Source organism: Hippocampus bargibanti, linkage group LG14 (genome assembly GCF_051943395.1).
Source record: "Hippocampus bargibanti isolate YZ-2025 linkage group LG14, ASM5194339v1, whole genome shotgun sequence".
NCBI classification, from domain to species: domain Eukaryota; kingdom Metazoa; phylum Chordata; class Actinopteri; order Syngnathiformes; family Syngnathidae; genus Hippocampus; species Hippocampus bargibanti.
Genome location: NC_142747.1, coordinates 11075713 through 11094586, shown reverse-complemented (window position 1 = coordinate 11094586; position 18874 = coordinate 11075713). Strand labels below are relative to the sequence as shown.

The following is an 18874-nucleotide window of genomic DNA, read 5'->3' as shown; positions in this document are numbered from 1 at the left end:
CACAGCCAAAGGACATATTGTGAAAGCAATATCAATACAATCTCATAAACTGTTGAACTATGCTTGCCATGACTGGCAAACTGCCTCTGAAGGCTTCCCCTGGCACCCTCCTCGTCCAAAATGACAAACAATTTGCCATCTTTTACAATCAGATGAGAAGCAAATACGCCCACAGAAAGACACAAAACAGAAGTGACCCAATGACAAATAGGCGGGATGCAAAAACTGAGCAAAGGATGAGGGATCTGATCTATCTGAGGTGAAGGAAAGTCAGATAAAGGAATGAAACGGCCTGTGTGATTGAGTGAGAAAAGGAAAGATGAAGGTGTGAAGAGAAGAAAGGTGCTCAGTTAAAAGAAAGTAAAAAACATGTCTCCGTACTGCTAAGTAACCAAGTCCGTAAATCCTCACGAGAACTCAAACCATTAGATATGCCACACTAAAGAACACGTCAAAGACTTATAAATAAGCAACGATACAATCTGCAGTGTGAGCATTGCGTGTGTGCCCGTGAAGTTGTGTCACTCCTTGTCTTTTGTTTTTCTTTATTTCAATGTCAAAAAGGAGAGGAGAGCCGTTACTGAAAAGTGGTGACTCTCAATGCATTTAAATGATTCAGGAGCATTTTATCTGATCCTCGTGTCCTCACAAGTGAGTCTCAATGGTCCCTGGAATAGCATTAGCATTCACTTTGCTTCTACAACAACCCCTTTGGCAACTTTGACCCCCGAAATTGTTGGGAGGTTAATTAGCATTGTATTAATAGTCTCTGTTTAATGACACAATATGAATAATATGTACAACAATTTATTCAAGGTAATCAACACCCGAAATCCTATAATCTTGAAAAGGTTGCCGTTCTTCCTCACTTTTTCCATCACCAATCTAAAATGTGTGTCCCCCCTATTATATGGTTCTGCTTTTATGAGAAAGGCTGTATAAAGCGAAACGTGTGTATTCCAAACCTTAATTTCCCATAGGAAACCATTAAAATGAGAATAATCCGTTCCCAGGTCCCCATAAAACATAATTTTCAACTAACTAAGCCTTAAAGGATAACCGACACCACTTTTTTGTTTCCTAACTGACATCAGAAAAACGTTTTATAGCATCTAAAATACCCACTATGGGTGAAATTGGTGAGCCCATAGCACAACCATGAATTCGTTTATAAAATTTCTCTGCACGAAAGAACCAAACTTAAACCGGATCACATCTGCCAATTATTGGAAATCTGCCTTAATACTACGTATTTTCAATTTCGGGAGAAATTTTAAAAACAAATTCATGGTTGTGCTATGGGCTCACCAGTTTCACCCATAGAGGCTATTCTGTATATGGAAGAGATGGAGAAACAGGCCCTCACATCCTTCCCGGGGACAAAACCTAGACACTGGTTTAGATATGTGGACGATACTTTAGTCATAATTAAAAAACAAGAAATTCAATCCTTCACAGATCACCTCAACTCTGTAGACATCAACATTAAATTTACTCGTGAGGACATTAAAGAGAACCAACTAGCCTTCTTGGATTGTAAAGTAATTATAAAAGAGGACAGAGCGCTAAAAACAGAAGTCTTTAGGAAGGCTACGCACACTGACCAATACTTACTTTTTGACTCTAACCACCCTTTACAACACAAACTAGGAGTTATCAGAACCCTCCAGCATAGGGCTAAACTAATACCAACTAGCATTGAAGGTAGAGAAAAGGAGTCAAAACATATCAGGAGAGCACTCACTAACTGTGGGTACCCTCAGTGGTCATTCAACAAATGTCAGAAAGAAATAATTGGGAATGAAACCCAAAATTCTCAAGATACAAAAAGGAGGGGAGTAGCAGTACCTTACATTGCAGGAGTTTCTGAAAAATTACAAAGAGTCCTTTGGCAACACAAAATTCCTACTTATTTCAAACCGATAAACACGTTAAGGCAAAAATTAGTGCATCCAAAAGATAGGCAACAAATGAAAAACAAAGTAATGTAGTTTATTCAATACATTGATGAGAAGGTTTCTTCAGCCGTCATCTGTACAAAAGTGAAGGTTTCGGACGTTTCGCCTCCTGTCCAAGAGGCTTCGTCAGCGATAATATAAGTGGGCCTCAATCGGCAGTACATTTGCACCTAAAAGCTAGCAACCACTCATTTGACGACAATGAGGATAAAATCTTAGCGAAAGAACATAGATGGTTTGAAAGGGGGGTAAAAGAAGCGATTCTCATAAAACAACAAAATCCTTCATTAAACCGGTCTGGTGGGGTGAGGTTCAATTTGGATCGTTCATACAATAGCCTGCTTAAGCAACACAGGTTAGGCAACATTCGTAATGCTGATGAGGTGATACCGGTGGGAGTGGGGCAAATAGGCCAGTCGTTAGTCAGGAATGTAGGAACAATCAGTGGGGCCACAGGGAGTGGTCCTCTGCTCCCCCCAACCTGAGAGTAGGGACCTATCATAGCTGTGTCGGGTGCCGCCATGTCTGGACATTAGAGATATATAAATAGGGCCGATACGACCAGTCAGACTTTAGTTCGCTGACGAAGCCTCTTGGATAGGAGGCGAAACGTCCGACACCTTCAAAAAGTACAGATGACGGCTGAAGAAACCTTCTCATCGATGGACCACTCCTGAACGACTGAGAGCTTACACAGACGTACACATAATATACCGTATTTTATGTATAATAAATGTGGTATGGCATTGTAATTAAAGAAATAAACTATACTTATAATAAAGTCGTTTTATTTACCCTTGTGATGGTCATTGATGGCTTGATGGAATGGATAGGTTTTTGCATAAACTCCATAGTGTCTCAAGGAGCCCTGGGTTGTACATCTTAGAAGTTGTGATATTGCTGCAGCAATACATGCAGGCAGACACACTAGAAACTTAATTAATAGCTGGTTCCCTTGCTTGTTTGTTGTCTTCAAATTGTACAGATGGCTTGTGCGTGTTATTTGTAGAGCCTGATTGATGGGATATTTTAACCTCGCAGTCTACACCCTGCCTTTGAACTATCAATAACGTTGAAATGAGTCCAAATTTCTTCTATCAATTTTGGCACCATTTCACTTTTTTGTGTGTGTGTTTTTTTTTTTTACTTTTGTTTTTTTGTTTCAAGCTCTGTCGTCTCCCTTTCGTGTGTGTCTGTGTGTTTCTGTTTCTGTAACCCCCCGGTCACTGCTGCGTGTACCCTGCTGTGTGTGTCCCCTCCCTACCACGGATCTTGACCAATCACGTGCAGCTTTAACCGAAGACTGGGGGCGGGGAATTCACGACAAAAACAAAAATTGGCTGCCATTTACAGCTCCTTGTTAGGAGCTCCAAGAACCGGCTCATTGTGGCGCTCTGTTTGTTTCTCGAAAAATAGTTTGTATGCCAAGATTATATTCTCGCGAATTTAACATTTGTAAGGGAAAAAGTTAGCGATTAAAATGATTGATTTGTATCCCGGTTCAATTAAAAAAACTGATTTTAAAAGAGCAATCAAATATTTGATATGTAAAAGACACTGAATGAACAATGACGCGTCATTCTCCTTTGTCTACAGGAACTTATCTATAAAGAGTTCTTCTCTCAAGGAGATCTGGTATGTGCAAAGAGACTGTAAAATAAGCAATTTAACATGTTTATCAAGTGTTTCTAAAATCTGCGATGGATACATGAAATCTTGGTTGTGTGTGTGTGTGTGTGTGTGTGTGTGTGCGCGCCTGTGTGTGTGTGTGCGCGCCTGTGTGTGTGTGTGTGTGTGTGTGTGTGTGTGTGTGTGTGTGTGTGTGTGTGTGTGTGTGTGTGTGTGTGTGTGTGTGCGTGTGCGTGTGTGTGTGTGTCAGTGGTCCGACTGCCAGTTTTTGTCTGACCTATGCACCACTCGGATCACTGTTCTCACTGAAAGCTCACTAGTGGTATATCAGCATCCAGTTGCTTCTCCTCCTCTGTGATTCAAATTGTGACTGTCAACTACTCATCATTTTTGCCCCCTCTGCCCCTTGTCATCTCACACTTTTGCTGTCCTGGCACATCCCACTTCCTCCGTCAGCATGCAGACGATATGCCGATATGCATCCTCTTGTCGTGTTTGCATTTGCAACACCGCCTGTGCTGCTCAGCAACTTCTGAGCGAGTTAATGATCAGCCCGAAACCAGGAGAAAAGAGGCTAATGAGGACAAAAGGAGAAAGTCAGACAAGGAAGAGACAGATGGAGGAATGCTGGCATACACAAGAGAGAAATGTGGGAAATGTGTGGAGAAATGTTGGCATTCAGAGAAGGGAATATTTAAAAAAAATAGATATGACGGGGGGAAAAAAAGACGTGCATTCTCTGTGTCATGGCGCCATTGCCAAAATAAAAAAGATGTAACACTCACTGAGGATTTGTCAAAGTCCCCCTCTTGCACACGCATAAGACACAGAGCATAAGTACACAGAGTGTTCATCTCTTTCCTTCAGCGGGGACCAATCTCCTGGGGTGTGACTGGCTTCTGCTCTCATTTTTCTGCAGTGTCACTTCTGGCATTTATCGCGTGTCTCACCCTCACTTAGCCCCACCAGTAGAAACATGAGGGCGGCATTCAATTCTTTCTGCTCCAATCTTAGCAGCCAATGAATCCGATGAGCTTCATTGTGCTTCTTGAGAAATCTCTTCACCTATCCACATTTAGATTTGCTTTGAGTTTCTTTGGGGTTGGCCTAAAGTGAAGATCTTGTTCGTCATGTGATAAACGCAAAAAAGCTTTGTTACTGTATTTTGCATGCACAAACTCTATTTGATGTCAGGTCACTGTATTGTGTCAAGCACCAATATGTCCCTTTTTAAAACATGATTTCAAATACATATCCAGGCATGCATTCCAATCAGGTGCAATCAATATTCCTGTTTAATCGCAACAAAGCAAGGACAACTCACTTTTGCCCCATCTGTGTTTGAGCAGCATAAATAAACCAAAACTGCCATCACCCCGAATCAAGGATTTTGAAGGATGAATATTTCCTGGAAAATATCATTGCATTTTTTTTCAACAAGCATCAGATGATGTAGGTTCAGATGGCGGTTGGATTCCAGAAGTAGGGTGTGTTGCAACGCACACGTTCCTTTCAGTCATATCATTTTCCCCCAAATATTACTCCTCATGTCGTGATATTGTCCGCATTGTTGAAGCAGTAATATTGAGTAGTCGAATGGAAATGCTCTGTTTTTGTTTCCGAGCTTCTTGGAGTGGAAACATGTTCATGTTGTACACCTTGTTCAAGATGAAGAGCACCTTGACATGGTATTTTCTGTTCTTTTGCACTATATAAGTAAGGCTATGTTCAGAATGGCAGCAAAAATCCGCATTTTGGACCCGACCCATCCATATTGAAACTGAATGGCTCTTTCGTAGTGTGAACAGTCACGAGAAACCATGTTCGACATATTAGCATATGTGATTCGGACAGAATACGTCTCAGTCTGAATCCCAATCGGTTTTGACGTCACTCGACATGAAGCAAGACCCAAAGCCCAAAAGACCAACGTGCCAACTGAAGTACAGTGCCATTACTTGAGTATCTACAGAAAAATATGCAAAACAATTCCCGTCGTGCAATTTTTTAATGTGTATATCTTGGTTGGGGCACTACTTGGATACTACAGTGACATATTACTGTATTTTCCGCACTATAAGGCACACTTAAAAGCCTTCAATTTTTTCAAAAGCTGACCATGCGCATTATAATCCAGTGCGTCTTATATATGCAAAAAGTTTTAAAAAATGCCATTCATTGAATGTGCACCTTATAGCCCAGAAAATATAGTAGATGAATTTCACATCCTTACATGAGCACAGCAATTCTAGCTCTCTCCCTTCAGATGAAACTCATTTCAGTGTGACCAGGTGTGACCAGTGCATGTTGTGTGTCTGCTCATAAAATAAACAGGTGAACAAGTCAGATCTGCTGTCAATCATATCACAATAAAAGCTCCCCACCAATAAAAACTGCACGGCTATCTCCTCTTTTTCAATAGCCATGTTGTTCATGCAATCTCTAACCATGATTGCAAATTGCAGTGATGTGAATTCTTATTTTATTGTGATTAATCAAGTAGTTTTCCTCACCAATCGCTTTGTTGAGGTGTTATCGTCCAAATAGCAGGATCAATAAGGCGACTCTCTCCCCGAACAATGACATCACATAGCTCACAGTGATAAATAAGCAAATAGTCAACTAAAACTGTCACATTTTGTTTGTTGTTGTAAACACAATGGCGAGATTGCCAGCAACTATCAAAATCAAGTCAATACATAAAACTATGTGGACAGCTTCATCGCTCTCTGCGCAAGCTAAATAACAGCCGAATGGCTTCACTGGGGATCCTTTTAATTTCGCTCCGCGTTGCCCTCAGAGAACCTTGTTCCACCTTGCCAGAGGGCTATCAGTGTAATTAACACACCAGCTGCAAGTATAGTGGCATTGTAATGAACCCGTTAGTTTGATGAAGCAAAACACTTTCAAGCTGTTCTGCCAGCCTTCCCCGTCGTTGGACGCCTTTTGGAAACACATCACGTCAGTTATTCTTTTCGATTCTTAAGTAGGACAGCTTTGAACCTGGGAGTGTTTTGGAATAGTCAATGATTGTCTAGTGGCTTACAAGGCTAAATTTCCTCCAGGAAGTACGAGATCAATTGGCTGATGATGTGATTGTGAGTCTGGCAATCCAATCACCCACCCATGACCTTGAACAGACAGTTTTTTTTCTGACTTTTTAGTGCACAGATCCAATTTTTCAAACTCCCAGACACATTTCCTCTTGTCCTCAAGTCAAAAATGATTTCTATTTGCCGTCCAACATTCCCTTTTTTCTCCTGCTTCCAATACGATTGTGTCTTTCAGAATCTGGCTTTATCACCTTCTCCGTGGTTTCTTGCAACTCCCCTATTCTGTCGCTCTTTTCTTGCGGCCTTTATCTTCTTTTTCCACCTCCAATTTAGTTGCTCCACTCGGTCTCCTGCATCTACTCTCAGTCAGGCACTTCAGAGACACTTCTCTTCACCGAAATAAATACATTTCTCTTACTGCTTCACCTTTTCCCATCACCTTAACTCAGCATCACAAGAATGAGATTACATTTTTCAAGGCTGATAAGTGTTCATGAAAACCACATTTGGAGAATTAGAATGAAAATATTGCATTCCGAACTCTTTCTGAGCTGATCAATTGCCGAAGTCACGTTGATCAAAATATTATGTCAATGCAGTTTAGTTGAAATGTCTGCAGCATTTTGGCTTTCGTTAATCATATTAGACGTACATAACGCATTTTATTGTACGTTTCCGTTGAACTGTTTCCTCTCTGAACCCTGACTTGCTCGAATGAAATAAAAATATGATGACAATTTATGAGGGACAGTGGCCAGCACATCTGTTTCACTTTGGAGAGGTGAATGGTTCAGTTCCGGAACTACTTCTTTTCTGAGTGCACAGGTCACATAATGTGAAGAGTGAACAAGCAGTTTTGAACATGTAAATTCAGATCTGAGAAATGTACCATAGAGACAGAGAATATTTGACTACGCAGCTGGTTACGCAAGTTACATAACGTCTCCCTATATACTTTGGAAGCAAAATGAAACCTCGCTCCCAAAAGAAGACCATACAGTAGGGTTGATTTAAACAAGTCAGCATATGGATCCCATATTTCCTATGTTACAAAACTACAAAATAATGAGAGCAAAAAATACAAGACTGTTTCTTGAGAGACTACAACCTACAAAATGAAAAAATGAAATGAAATTATGACATGACAACTGGAGCACAGTTTTATCACAATCTTTTTTTATTTGACGTCGCGTATCATCACGGCATTGTGATGGGAGCATGGCTGGCTTGGCCTGGGCGTAGCAGCATGCGGCGGAGTGCTGAGCAGACCATGACCAACAGACAGCTAAAAAAGATGACATCCATATTCATTTTAAAAGTACCCTATCTCCACATGACCTGTCTACTACCAAGACTGTACGCTGTTATGTCAGGCTGGTGAAGTGTTAGCAGCTATGTTGTATCTGTCATCCCGAAATATAATTCTAGCTAAGAAAAAAGTGGTAATTGAAACACATGCCTGTGGGTATGATTGGAACAGCACAAGTTTGTAGAAGCTAATCAAACAAGGGGGGGAAAAGTGTAATGACTGTCAGATCTATCCAAACCAGTAAAGTGGGGGACATTCTGGATTTAATAATCATCTCAGACCTGTCTGGTAGGTGGCGTTATTATGATGACAGTGAATTTGATGAAATAATTTTCAACCTTCTGGAGGTAAGCATGCAATGTAGTTAAAGGCAATTTCCATGTCAAAGAGCCTCAAAAAGTAAAAAAAAATCATGTTTGATCATATTTTGGAGAATTCATTGCTATTTAAAGTAATTTTGAGTGACCATATGAGAGATTATTTTGGAAGCAGATCTCTGATCAGGTTTCATCAGGTTCTCCGATCAGAAGTCTCTGAGTGAGAGAGGGAGGGGGTACTTCATCTTTTATACTGTATCCATTTGGCTTACTCTGAGTTTGCTCTTTTTATGCTGACAGGACGGAAAATTGAAGTGACAACTCTTGTGACTCCTTTAACTTGGCATATCTCTTTTTAAACACCTTTCCTTTCCAAATTCTTGCAATCCGTCTTTACCCTTTAACTGCTCTACTTTTACCCATTACCTCCACCTGACAGTAGAAAGAGTATTAACCACAAACTTCCACTGCTGGCCTTTCAAGACCTCATCACAGCCTGCACTCAGTCTTGTTGCACACAAACATGCACACACCCTCCAGTCAGACCGTTTAAAAGGTTACCAACCTATTTCCTTTTTTGCAGGGGACGGGGGGAAAATGATCTAAGGTGGAGCTGCTTTGGCTCGTGTTATTTGCGTGTGTGCGGGAGTGTCTGCGTGGCGGACGCAAGTGTTTTTTGGGGATTCCTTAGAAGGGAGATCCGGTCATTGTGTTTGCTTGTGAGCGTGTCCATTTGGGAGGGTGTTGAGTCATTCAATGTCCAGTGTCTTGTGACTCACTAATTCCAATCATCTTAATGACACCACTCCCCTCCTCCGCCCTCGCGTTTCATGTTTTGACATGGGGAAACCTTTTGCAGCTGCATTTGGGGGAAAACATTATGAATTTTGATGGAAACACATCATGGCTATGCAAAAAAAAAATCGCCCTCATAGCATAGAGACATTACACCATGGACAATTGATCACACACGCAAAATAAAATAAATAAACAGAATTCTGGTTAAAATTTGTCATGGACATTGAGGTGAGATCATGACACTGACTCAAAGGGCATGAATTGATATTTAAGTTGACATTCTCTCACTCTTGGAAAACACTGCAGTAATATTGTTAGTGGCACACAAAATGAAAAGGAGATTTTCCAAGGATACGAAAATGGCAAAACAATAGCAGAGGGGTGAAACTGATGCCCACATCAGTAAGTTTTGTCAGATCCAAATGTACATTATGTGTTCTGCCTGTCTGTCTCTCCTTCTGTGTGCAAGTGTGCATGATCAAAGCTCTTAGAAGTCATCAAGGACCATGGGAGTAGACTCTCTGATATGATGCCAAGAAAGTATGACGGAGCACATGCTGCAGTTGAATGTTTGCACATGTGGAGGGAACACACGCATCTCACCTTTGCACATTAGAGTGAACATTTTAATTAAGTATTGTGTTCAAATTCAAGTTGTGTTTTTGTCTATTTTGAAATCAATATAAATGCACTCTTGGTATATTCATGTACTTTACAGAGTCACACTTGAGAAACAATTCTACCGTATGATCTGGTATTTCCATAAATCAGTGGCAGGCCCTGCATGTCACTCCAAGGCCTTCAGTCGTGCTACGCTTGAATCAATCAGCTGTGAGTGTGGTGTGATATTACTACACGTCCACTAGAGTGTGCCGTTGGCCAGGAAATAACTTGGGACTTAAAGAAACTTAGAAAAATACTGTCATTAAATTGTTTCAATTTTGACTATGAACGTGTGGATTCATGATAACCTCATACATTTGCAATATTATTTGCTATTTTTGCTAGCTTCGGAGCTGTCGAACCTCATTGGTGTCCGTCTATTCTTGAAAAGTCCGTCTTGAAAATGGCTTTAACGGTATATCTGCAACCAAATCTATTTCTTCTCCTTCAGCCATTGCGGGTTGACAAAGCCGCTATTAAATCAACATAACAATATATTTGCTTATGCAGCTCGCTACAGATACAGTGTGCTAGCTCGATGCCAGTATGCTCTTATCATTATTGGATCGTGATACTATAATTGGCGAGTGCCAATCATAATTTACAAAAAATCTGACATTTCCAGCGCCTTCCAGCAGGCTTTGAGTTGCCAACTCAAACTCTGATTGGTTAAAGAAACAGTTTCATCAACATTACTTTTTATGCTCCAGAGCCTGCAGAACGGATTGTGAAGGCGTCCAGGTAGATTTTAGACCCTGGTAATAAATGATGGCTGCAATGTGTTTGGTTAAATGGTTAAATACAAAAACACACATCTGGAAGAAGCACAACAGGGGAAAAACAATGAAAGGAAACTAAAAGACAATTTGGAAATATTTAAGAATTCATGGACAAAATATAATTTACAGTAGTCTGTGATTTTGATATTTTCAGGCCAGCAGAGAAGGCCTTGCAGGCACTGACGGCCAACCACTGCCATAAATACAACTGCAAACTCCAAAAACAGCATGATAGATCTTCGATCCGTATCTTTCTGAGATATGCAATTAAAAGTGATATTTGATTTATTTGATTAGAATAAGTTGGCTCTAAGTTTTTCTTTAGTGTTTGATTGGTACATCATTATTGTTTAACTTTCATTGTTAACGGCTGTGGATCAATGGAAATTATGTCAAAACAATCTTTAACCAGACTTCTTTTTCCAAAGCCATTAAATGCATTAATATATATAGCTTAGATCCAAGCTACCATTTCTGTGTTCACCTTTCTTCCTCCGTTTATTATGCCCATGACCCTGCGGTCTCCTGTCCTTATTTGGGCATGGCATTGGTCATTAGGATCAGCGAGCACATACTTGCAGTTTACAAGGAAATGAATTCATGAACAAAGAGGGGAAATAGTTCTGCGCTTTAGGAACACGTTGTGAATCCTTCACAGATGTTTCTTTGCTGATTTTTTTTGTGCATATTCCTTTTGGCAATCCAGGAGTCTTGTGCGTGCATGTTGGTGACATAGTTATAAGAGCTCAGAGAGATGACAGGCAAAAGCTGAAAGAGATGGAAGAAGATGGTATGATAAAGAAAGAAATGAGAAATGGGACGATTGAAGGAAGAGGATCCGGAGAGATGGAGCGATTTGCAGTCAAGTGTGGATTGATAAAAACGCAGAGAGAGGAGAGCTGATAAGAAAGATGACAGAATAGCAGAAATCAGAAAACAATAACTGGACGCTTTATGAAACGTATACAATATTGAAAAAGACAATTTGGTATTGAGTCACACTCTCACTACGTCATGGTTCGATTTTGAGAACTCGGATTCAACATGATTTTCTCATTTAATAATGCACCTTGAATCAATGCATACTTTTCCTGAATTTTCCTTTGGTAGAGTTCCCAATGTAATCTTTACATTGTTTACATTTTAGGAGAGCATTAGTCTTTACCCCCTTGTGAGAAATGAAACGATGCTCAAAAGTAAATTAGAGAATGTGAAAATCCACAGCTCCCTGGCTTTCCCTAGTGCATGACTATGCAGAGAACACTGAAGGCAGATGCCATCCAAATGTTTCCATGTTTCTTCATAAACATACGGGAGTACGAGGTTGAACAGGCCTCAAGGCTGTAGTTTAGGTACACATTTAAAACAGGGGTATTTTCCCTTTTCTCTGCCCAAAGCAACTCCGGAACTGCCTACGTGTCTCTGTGTATTTAAAAGAGTACGATAGCATAACTGTAACCTGGGAATGAAAATAAGCATATGTCCGTCTGGCCGTACGTCCATCCATCCATCTCTCTATCAATCCAGCTATCCCTCTCTCACTATTTATTTATATATTTTGGAGGTAACAAATGTGAAGTTCGTCAAGTTCACCTTATTTTAACACAGTCTGTATGCCTGTATTGAGTCTCATAATGATTTATTCAATCTAACAATCAGATGGATTGATGGAGCGTTGTGGGTATTTCATAGAATTTTCTCAACGGTTCATGAATAAAGTAATTAAAAAAATATTACCACAAATCCATTTTCAATGCCAGCATAGCTGTGAACAGAACAATGCTGCCTTTCTTTTAACTCCATTAAGTCACAATGCAACTGGCAATTATCACAATTTTCAACAAGCACTTATTGTGATTCCCACTTGGCAGTCTGCCATGCTTAAAAGCTAATTGTCATTCGCCAGACCAACAGTAACCAGAAATCACAAATACTTTATAGTCAAAGATGTGAAGCTTCATGAAACAATGTTTAAAAGGGCTGCCTGTCAACTTCAGGAAACAGTGAGGTCATAGCATGTAATGTCAATTGAGCACTTATTCCACATCTTGCTTAAAGGACAACCGACGTCACTTTTTTGTTTCTTAACTGACATCAGAAAAACGTTTTATAGCATCTAAAATACCTAAAGCACGCAGTATGATATTTTAGTCAAATGCAAAACACCAATAAAAATGAATAAAAAAGTGTCCAAAATCTGCAAAAAAAATTGAGCTGCGAATAGGGCATTTTCAGAAAGTCCCACTCCCAGTTCGTGATGTCACGCCAAGACGTCTTGCCCTGCTGGAGAATCAAAATGGAAAATGTGCTTTCTTGTTACTCATCCAATTGTGAATATGATTCAAATAGTTCTGAAGAGGAAAGCATACAGTTTTGCAATCGATTAAAGAATGGTTTTCATGCCATTTTGAGGTATCTGGGGTGGGAAATGTAGCACAAAAAGAGGCAGAAAATGGCGACAAAGCTCCTGTAAGGAATTAATCAGCCCATTTCCACGGGCTGATTAATTCCTTACATGCAGCTTTGTCGCCCTCTTCTGCCTCTTTTTTGGTGCTACACGAAGTTTTCAGACCAGCCAAGTACAGCCAAATGCAATTGACGTGTTGGAAGGACTGCTACAATGTGTCCTTTTTCCTTCAGTGACGTAGCGTGAGGACTCGTCACCAACTCAAAAACAAGACTTCCGGAATATTCAGCGTGAGTCTTAAAACGTAAAATATAGCTATATGCGGTGGAATCTTTGTAAAATACGCTCAGTAGAAGTCATTTGAAGCCATTTTACAAATTATGGACACAACTTGTCCGGAGACGTCGGTTGTCCTTTAAGGTCCACTAATATAATCACTAAGGTCTACTCACACTAGTAGGTTCTTTGTGCTCATGAGTAAGACAATTCAATGCACTTATACTGAGTGCCTCTACTTGAGGTGCCATATTGGCCTACGATTATTACGCCATTACCCCTTGCCAAGAAATTACACCTTGCTAGTAAACTAATGTACTGCTATAGAAACACGGCTAAACCCAACTCGCAGGTTGTGTCATGCACAATTGATCTTACCATTGCCATCAAAATGCCCACAAATAATTTTGCCTCACCAGAAACATGCAGCTGTCATTAAAATACCGAGTCAATCTGTTGTGGAAGATACAACTGAAAAAAAAAAAGTTTACCCAGAATAGTCATTCTCCTCATCTATTGCAACTTTAACATTTTATTGGTGCAATACAATGAATTATCTTACCAGTGAGGACAAATAATTAAATCAACCCTCAGCATTTATATGAGGGTGCCGTTTTAATCTTCAAATGGCTTTCCATAAGTCATCATGTTTTCCTGGATGTCTGTTATGATCCAGAAGCAATAATAAAAAGGAAAATAAAAACTAATCAAAGGTGTTCTTACCATCTCTTCTGATATTTCCCCTTATGACATTGACCATGGAGACATGAGCTCTCACTGCTGCTCCTGCGCTCAGGAAAAATAAAACCGCCATACAGATATGGAAAGCTGGGTCACTCATGCCGACAGGAGAAAAAAGACGATTTAACTACCCCAATCGGCACACTTAACTGTTACCGAGAACTATTCGCTCCAAGCATATAAAAACAAAGTTTCCATCCACTTGTTGACGCGTGGCGCGCGCACGAAAACGCTCATGGACACGCAGGTTATTCCTCGGATGATTGAAGAACACAAGATCGCTCGGACGAAATACAGACTGAGTATAATATGCTTCCCGTCATGGTCACACATGCGAGCGAAGGCGCCGGACGTCTTATCACGCCTTAAGCAGTGAATTCAGTCTAGAAATATCCGGCATAGTTGATAGCGACTTTTGAGCTCCTTGTCTTTTTCGTCTGCACGCAACCGGCGCGTCAAACTTGAGTCAACTTCACTGAGTCGATCGCGCGCACATATTCACACTCCGACGCCTTTTGCGTGGCATGTATTGTCGAGGGGGTCTGCAACGGGATGTGCTGGTGGGTCGGGAAATCGATGACACACAAGAATGACTCGATTGGGTCAGTATTTAGATATCTGAGCCACGCAAAAGCGAGTAAAAAAGAAACAAAATAAAACAATGTTGCAATTGTTATTTAAATAGTTTGTATGAGGTAGGAATATATTTAGAAATCTTAATTGCTGACTAATACACTCATTTTTTAATTACTTTTGAATGATTTACCGGTACCTGTACTGAAACCCTGAACATCCCGAAGGTCATCAGGTGCTAAACATGCTTATGGGACTTGTTTATCCTGACAAAGTTGACATTTTTTTCTACTGTCTGTTTTAAAAAGCACTCTATTTTCCAGTATATGAGGCGCCACAAAAGGTATCATTTTCTTCAAAAGATTACCTTGCGCCTTATAAGATGGTGCGTCTTATATGTGAAGTAATATTCAGCCACAACAGGTCTTGCAACGACTGTCAGCAGCCAGTGACTCCATTTCCTCCTGTAGAAGAAGTCGTACACGGTCCATGTTGGGATATATAAAACGTAACCCCAGCCTCTAATGTCGCACCTTATAATGTGCTGTGCCTTATACAGTATACGGAAAACCCTTTTAAACATGTCATTAATTGAAGGGGCGGCCCGGTATTCGAGTGGTTAGCACACCAGCTTCACAGTGCAGAGGTTGCCGGTTCGTGTCCCGGTCCGGCCTCCCTGTGTGGAGTTTGCATGTTCTCCCCGGACCCGCGCGGGTTTTCTCACACTCCAAAAACATGCATGGCAGGCAGATTGACCACTCAAAATTGTCCCTAGGTGTGAGTGTGAGAGTGACTCATGTACGTGTTTGTGTGCCCTGCGATTGGCTGGCAACCAATTCAGGGTGTCCCCCGCCTCGTGCCCGAAGACAGATGAGAGAGGCCCCAGCACCCCCGCGACCCTAATGAGGAATAAGCGGTACGGAAAATGGATGGATGGATTAATTGATGGTGCACCTTATATCCAGTGCAACTTAAGCCATGCCTCCTTTGCCGTGTCTGGGCCGCATTCAGCCCACATGCATTTTGCCAGTGCCAACACAAGGCAGGCTGTGACGGCCCAGATGACATTGCTGACTGGGTTCTTTATGGAAAAAGAAAATAGACCATTATTTGAAAATAGACCATTCATCGGGGCTGCGCCTTATAGTCCGGAAAATGCAGTTACAGTTTTGAAAACTTGGGAAAAAAAAGTTTTCAAAAAAGTACAGATGACGGCTGAAGAAACCTTTTCATCGATGGACCACTCCTGTACGACTGAGAGCTTACACAGACGTTAGATGTTGCTAAGAAAAATAATTTGGGGTGCAGTATTTTTGCACACAAACTGCATTTCCACATACCATTTTGGTCGCTAACATCATCAAACAACGAGGCAATCAAAGAATGTCTAGCTTCTCTTTTGCCTCATCGTTCTTGACATTCTGTGGTTTACGTTCCTCCTTGTCACTGTGTCCACGTTGCACTTTTTGAAGTTGTTTTGACTTCTGGGATGAACTTGCCAACTTTGTGGGATTCTGCTGAGAGAGCAAAAAGCTTTCTAATTACACAGCAATTGGCTTATGAATCTCACAACATCTTAAATAATTTAGAACTACTTTGGGGATTTTATCGTTTATTAAAAGAGAGACAAAATTAATTAAAAGTAAGTGTTAAGGGTACCCTGCGGGGGAGTCACATGCACAGACACTGGAGAGAAGAATCTCTCATGTCCCATGAAGTTTACATGGGTGTGCCACGGCACACGCTTTGCCTGCTTTCGCAAACATTTGCTGTATAATCATCACTACCTATATTATTTATTTGCCACACTGACCTCAACAGCATTCAAACTGTGTTAAACACTCAAACAAACGTTTCCTGCATTTCGTTTCTGTTTGAATGTATCATTACATATAAACATTCTAAGAACCATGGAGAAGAAATTCCATTGTGAATACTTTTTCCCAGACGAGGCTACATGGCCTCTAGGCCTTGTCTAAGAATTCCTTAAACATACTGAAACGCTTTCATACACACGAGCAAAACGCTATGACACACTCATGATACACCCAGAGACAAGTGGTTAGCATGTCCACGTCTGATTTAACTTCTGAATTTTCCAACAGTGGCATTTTGAGAGTGCTAACGACATCACAATAACTCACATAGAGATGGAATTAAAGGCAAGGTATGCAGTTTCTTTCCACTTTGAAAAAAAATACCATGAATGCAAACTCAAATGGATTCTTTTGCACAAATGTTTGGGGGGATGTGGCTCGGGTTTGTTTTGATATTCATATTCATCAGTGAATGCTTGCGGTTTATACGTGACCCACATTCCAACAAAGCCACCAAAGTATTCTATTTGATGGAAACAACAGCAGGGAGTCGTATACTTTCTTTCATGCACTCACCGGACCCTTGGTAGGTGCTTTTGCAAGATCCAATGGGACGTAGCGGCTTCATATCGAAAGTCTGTGTCAACAAAAATAATTTGTGTTGAAAAACAGTGCTGCTACCTCTTTTAACCTTAATGTGGATACATTTTGTGTATGCCTACATAATTGTCTTTATTCCTAACAGTTCTACCCACTGAGATTAATTGAAGGGAAAATCATTTACATTTTTGGTACCTATTTCAAATCGTTCTTGCAGTGTCTGAAACTCATGACAAAAAGTTACCGGATATCAGGGGAGACAACTCTGAAAAGCCCCTTTTTTCACAACTTGAAACACAATAAGATGACTAATCACAAAAAAACATGGTTGCAAAGTATTAAGGATTTTTTATTAAAGATGTACCTACCACAAAATCTCCATTGCTTAATTTATCATAACCATCCCTTGCTGATGATTTTTCTCCAGTTTTCGTTTGTCCTGTTCGGCATGTTGCACAATGTAATGTTTGCGTTGCGTCGTCTGCTACAAGCCAAGTGAACTCCGCTTTCCACAATACTTTTCATAATAATAATAATAATAATAATAATAATAATAATAATAATAATAATAATAATAATAATAATAATAATAATAATACAGGGCGGCCCGGTAGTCGAGTGGTTAGCACACTGGCTTCACAGTGCAGTGGTCGCCGGTTCGCGTCCCGGTCCGGCCTCCCTGTGTGGAGTTTGCATGTTCTCCCCGGACCCGCGTGGGTTTTCTCCGGGTCCTCCGGTTTCCTCCCACACTCCAAAAACATGCATGGCAGGCAGATTGACCACTCCAAATTGTCCCTAGGTGTGAGTGTGAGAGTGACTGTTGTATGTCTTTGTGTGCCCTGCGATTGGCTGGCAACCAATTCAGGGTGTCCCCCGCCTCGTGCCCGAAGACAGCTGAGATAGGCTCCAGCAACCCCCGTGACCCTAATGAGGAATAAGCGGTACGGAAAATGAGATGAGATGAGATAATAACAATACAGTAAAGTCATGTTATATGGATATTCTCGGAGGTCTGGAAAAAATATCGATATAACCGGACTATCGATATATCCGATCCTGCGGCATGTAAATTTTCTCCTTGCGTTCATAGAAATAGTATCGTAATAAGCAGTACTATCGATATAACGACACTTTACTGTAATAATAATAATAATAATAATAATAATAATAATACATTTAATTACTAAGCGCCTTTCAAAACTCTCATGGCCACTTTACAGTCACGGGATAATGTATGTTATGTTTTGTTAGCTTCTTTTGAATCTTTCTTCTGGGGCTAAGGTTCTGTGCATCTACTTTGGAAAATGATACACAAATTGCACGACCTGATAACGCTCGGGAAATTCCAGAAGCACGAAGCAGGCGTCTGATTGGCTGCCGTGCCGAATATGCAAATTGCCAAACGAACCGAAATTCCGAAATTTCCAAACAAAACCATTTCGAAATCGGAATAATACATTCCAATTTCTAAATCATCGTTCAAATGTGTGCTTTATTGAAAAAAGCAAATGTTTGCTTTTATTTTTTTTAATTATTATTTAGGCCCTAAATATATATCCCTACTGTCCAGACATGGCGGTGCCGGACTCTGCTATGATAGGTCGCTGCTCTCAGGTTGGGGGGAGCAGAGGACTACTCCCTGCCACTCCACTGATTGTTCCTATTGTTCTGACCAACGACTGGCCCTAATGCCCCACGTCCACCGGTATCACCTCATCAGTATTCCTAATCCTATTTTGTCTAAGTAGGCTGTTGTACGAACAATCCAAATTGAACCTCACCCCACCAAACCGGTTTAATGAAGGATTTAGTTATTTTATGAAAATTGCCCCTTTTACTCCCCTTTCAAACCATCTATGTTCTTTCGCTAAGATTTTAACCTCATTGTCGTCAAATGAGTGGTTGCTTGCTTTTAAGTGCATATGTACTGCCGATTGAGGCCTAGTATTATCCC

The 18874-nt window shown here is 40.6% G+C and overlaps 1 protein-coding gene across 2 annotated transcripts in view; it reads right to left on the bottom strand.

Annotated features, from left to right (window-relative positions):
* The window catches only part of pdgfd (platelet derived growth factor d), a 40195-nt gene extending 25805 nt beyond the window's left edge, over positions 1–14390 (bottom strand). For both annotated transcript variants that reach the window (XM_089014355.1, XM_089014356.1), the window contains exon 1: positions 13913–14390. In XM_089014355.1, coding sequence (XP_088870481.1) covers positions 13913–14030 — 118 coding nt within the window. In that variant the 5' untranslated portion in view covers positions 14031–14390. The remainder of the gene's footprint in view (positions 1–13912) is intronic.
* Positions 14391–18874: the final 4484 nt, after the last annotated feature.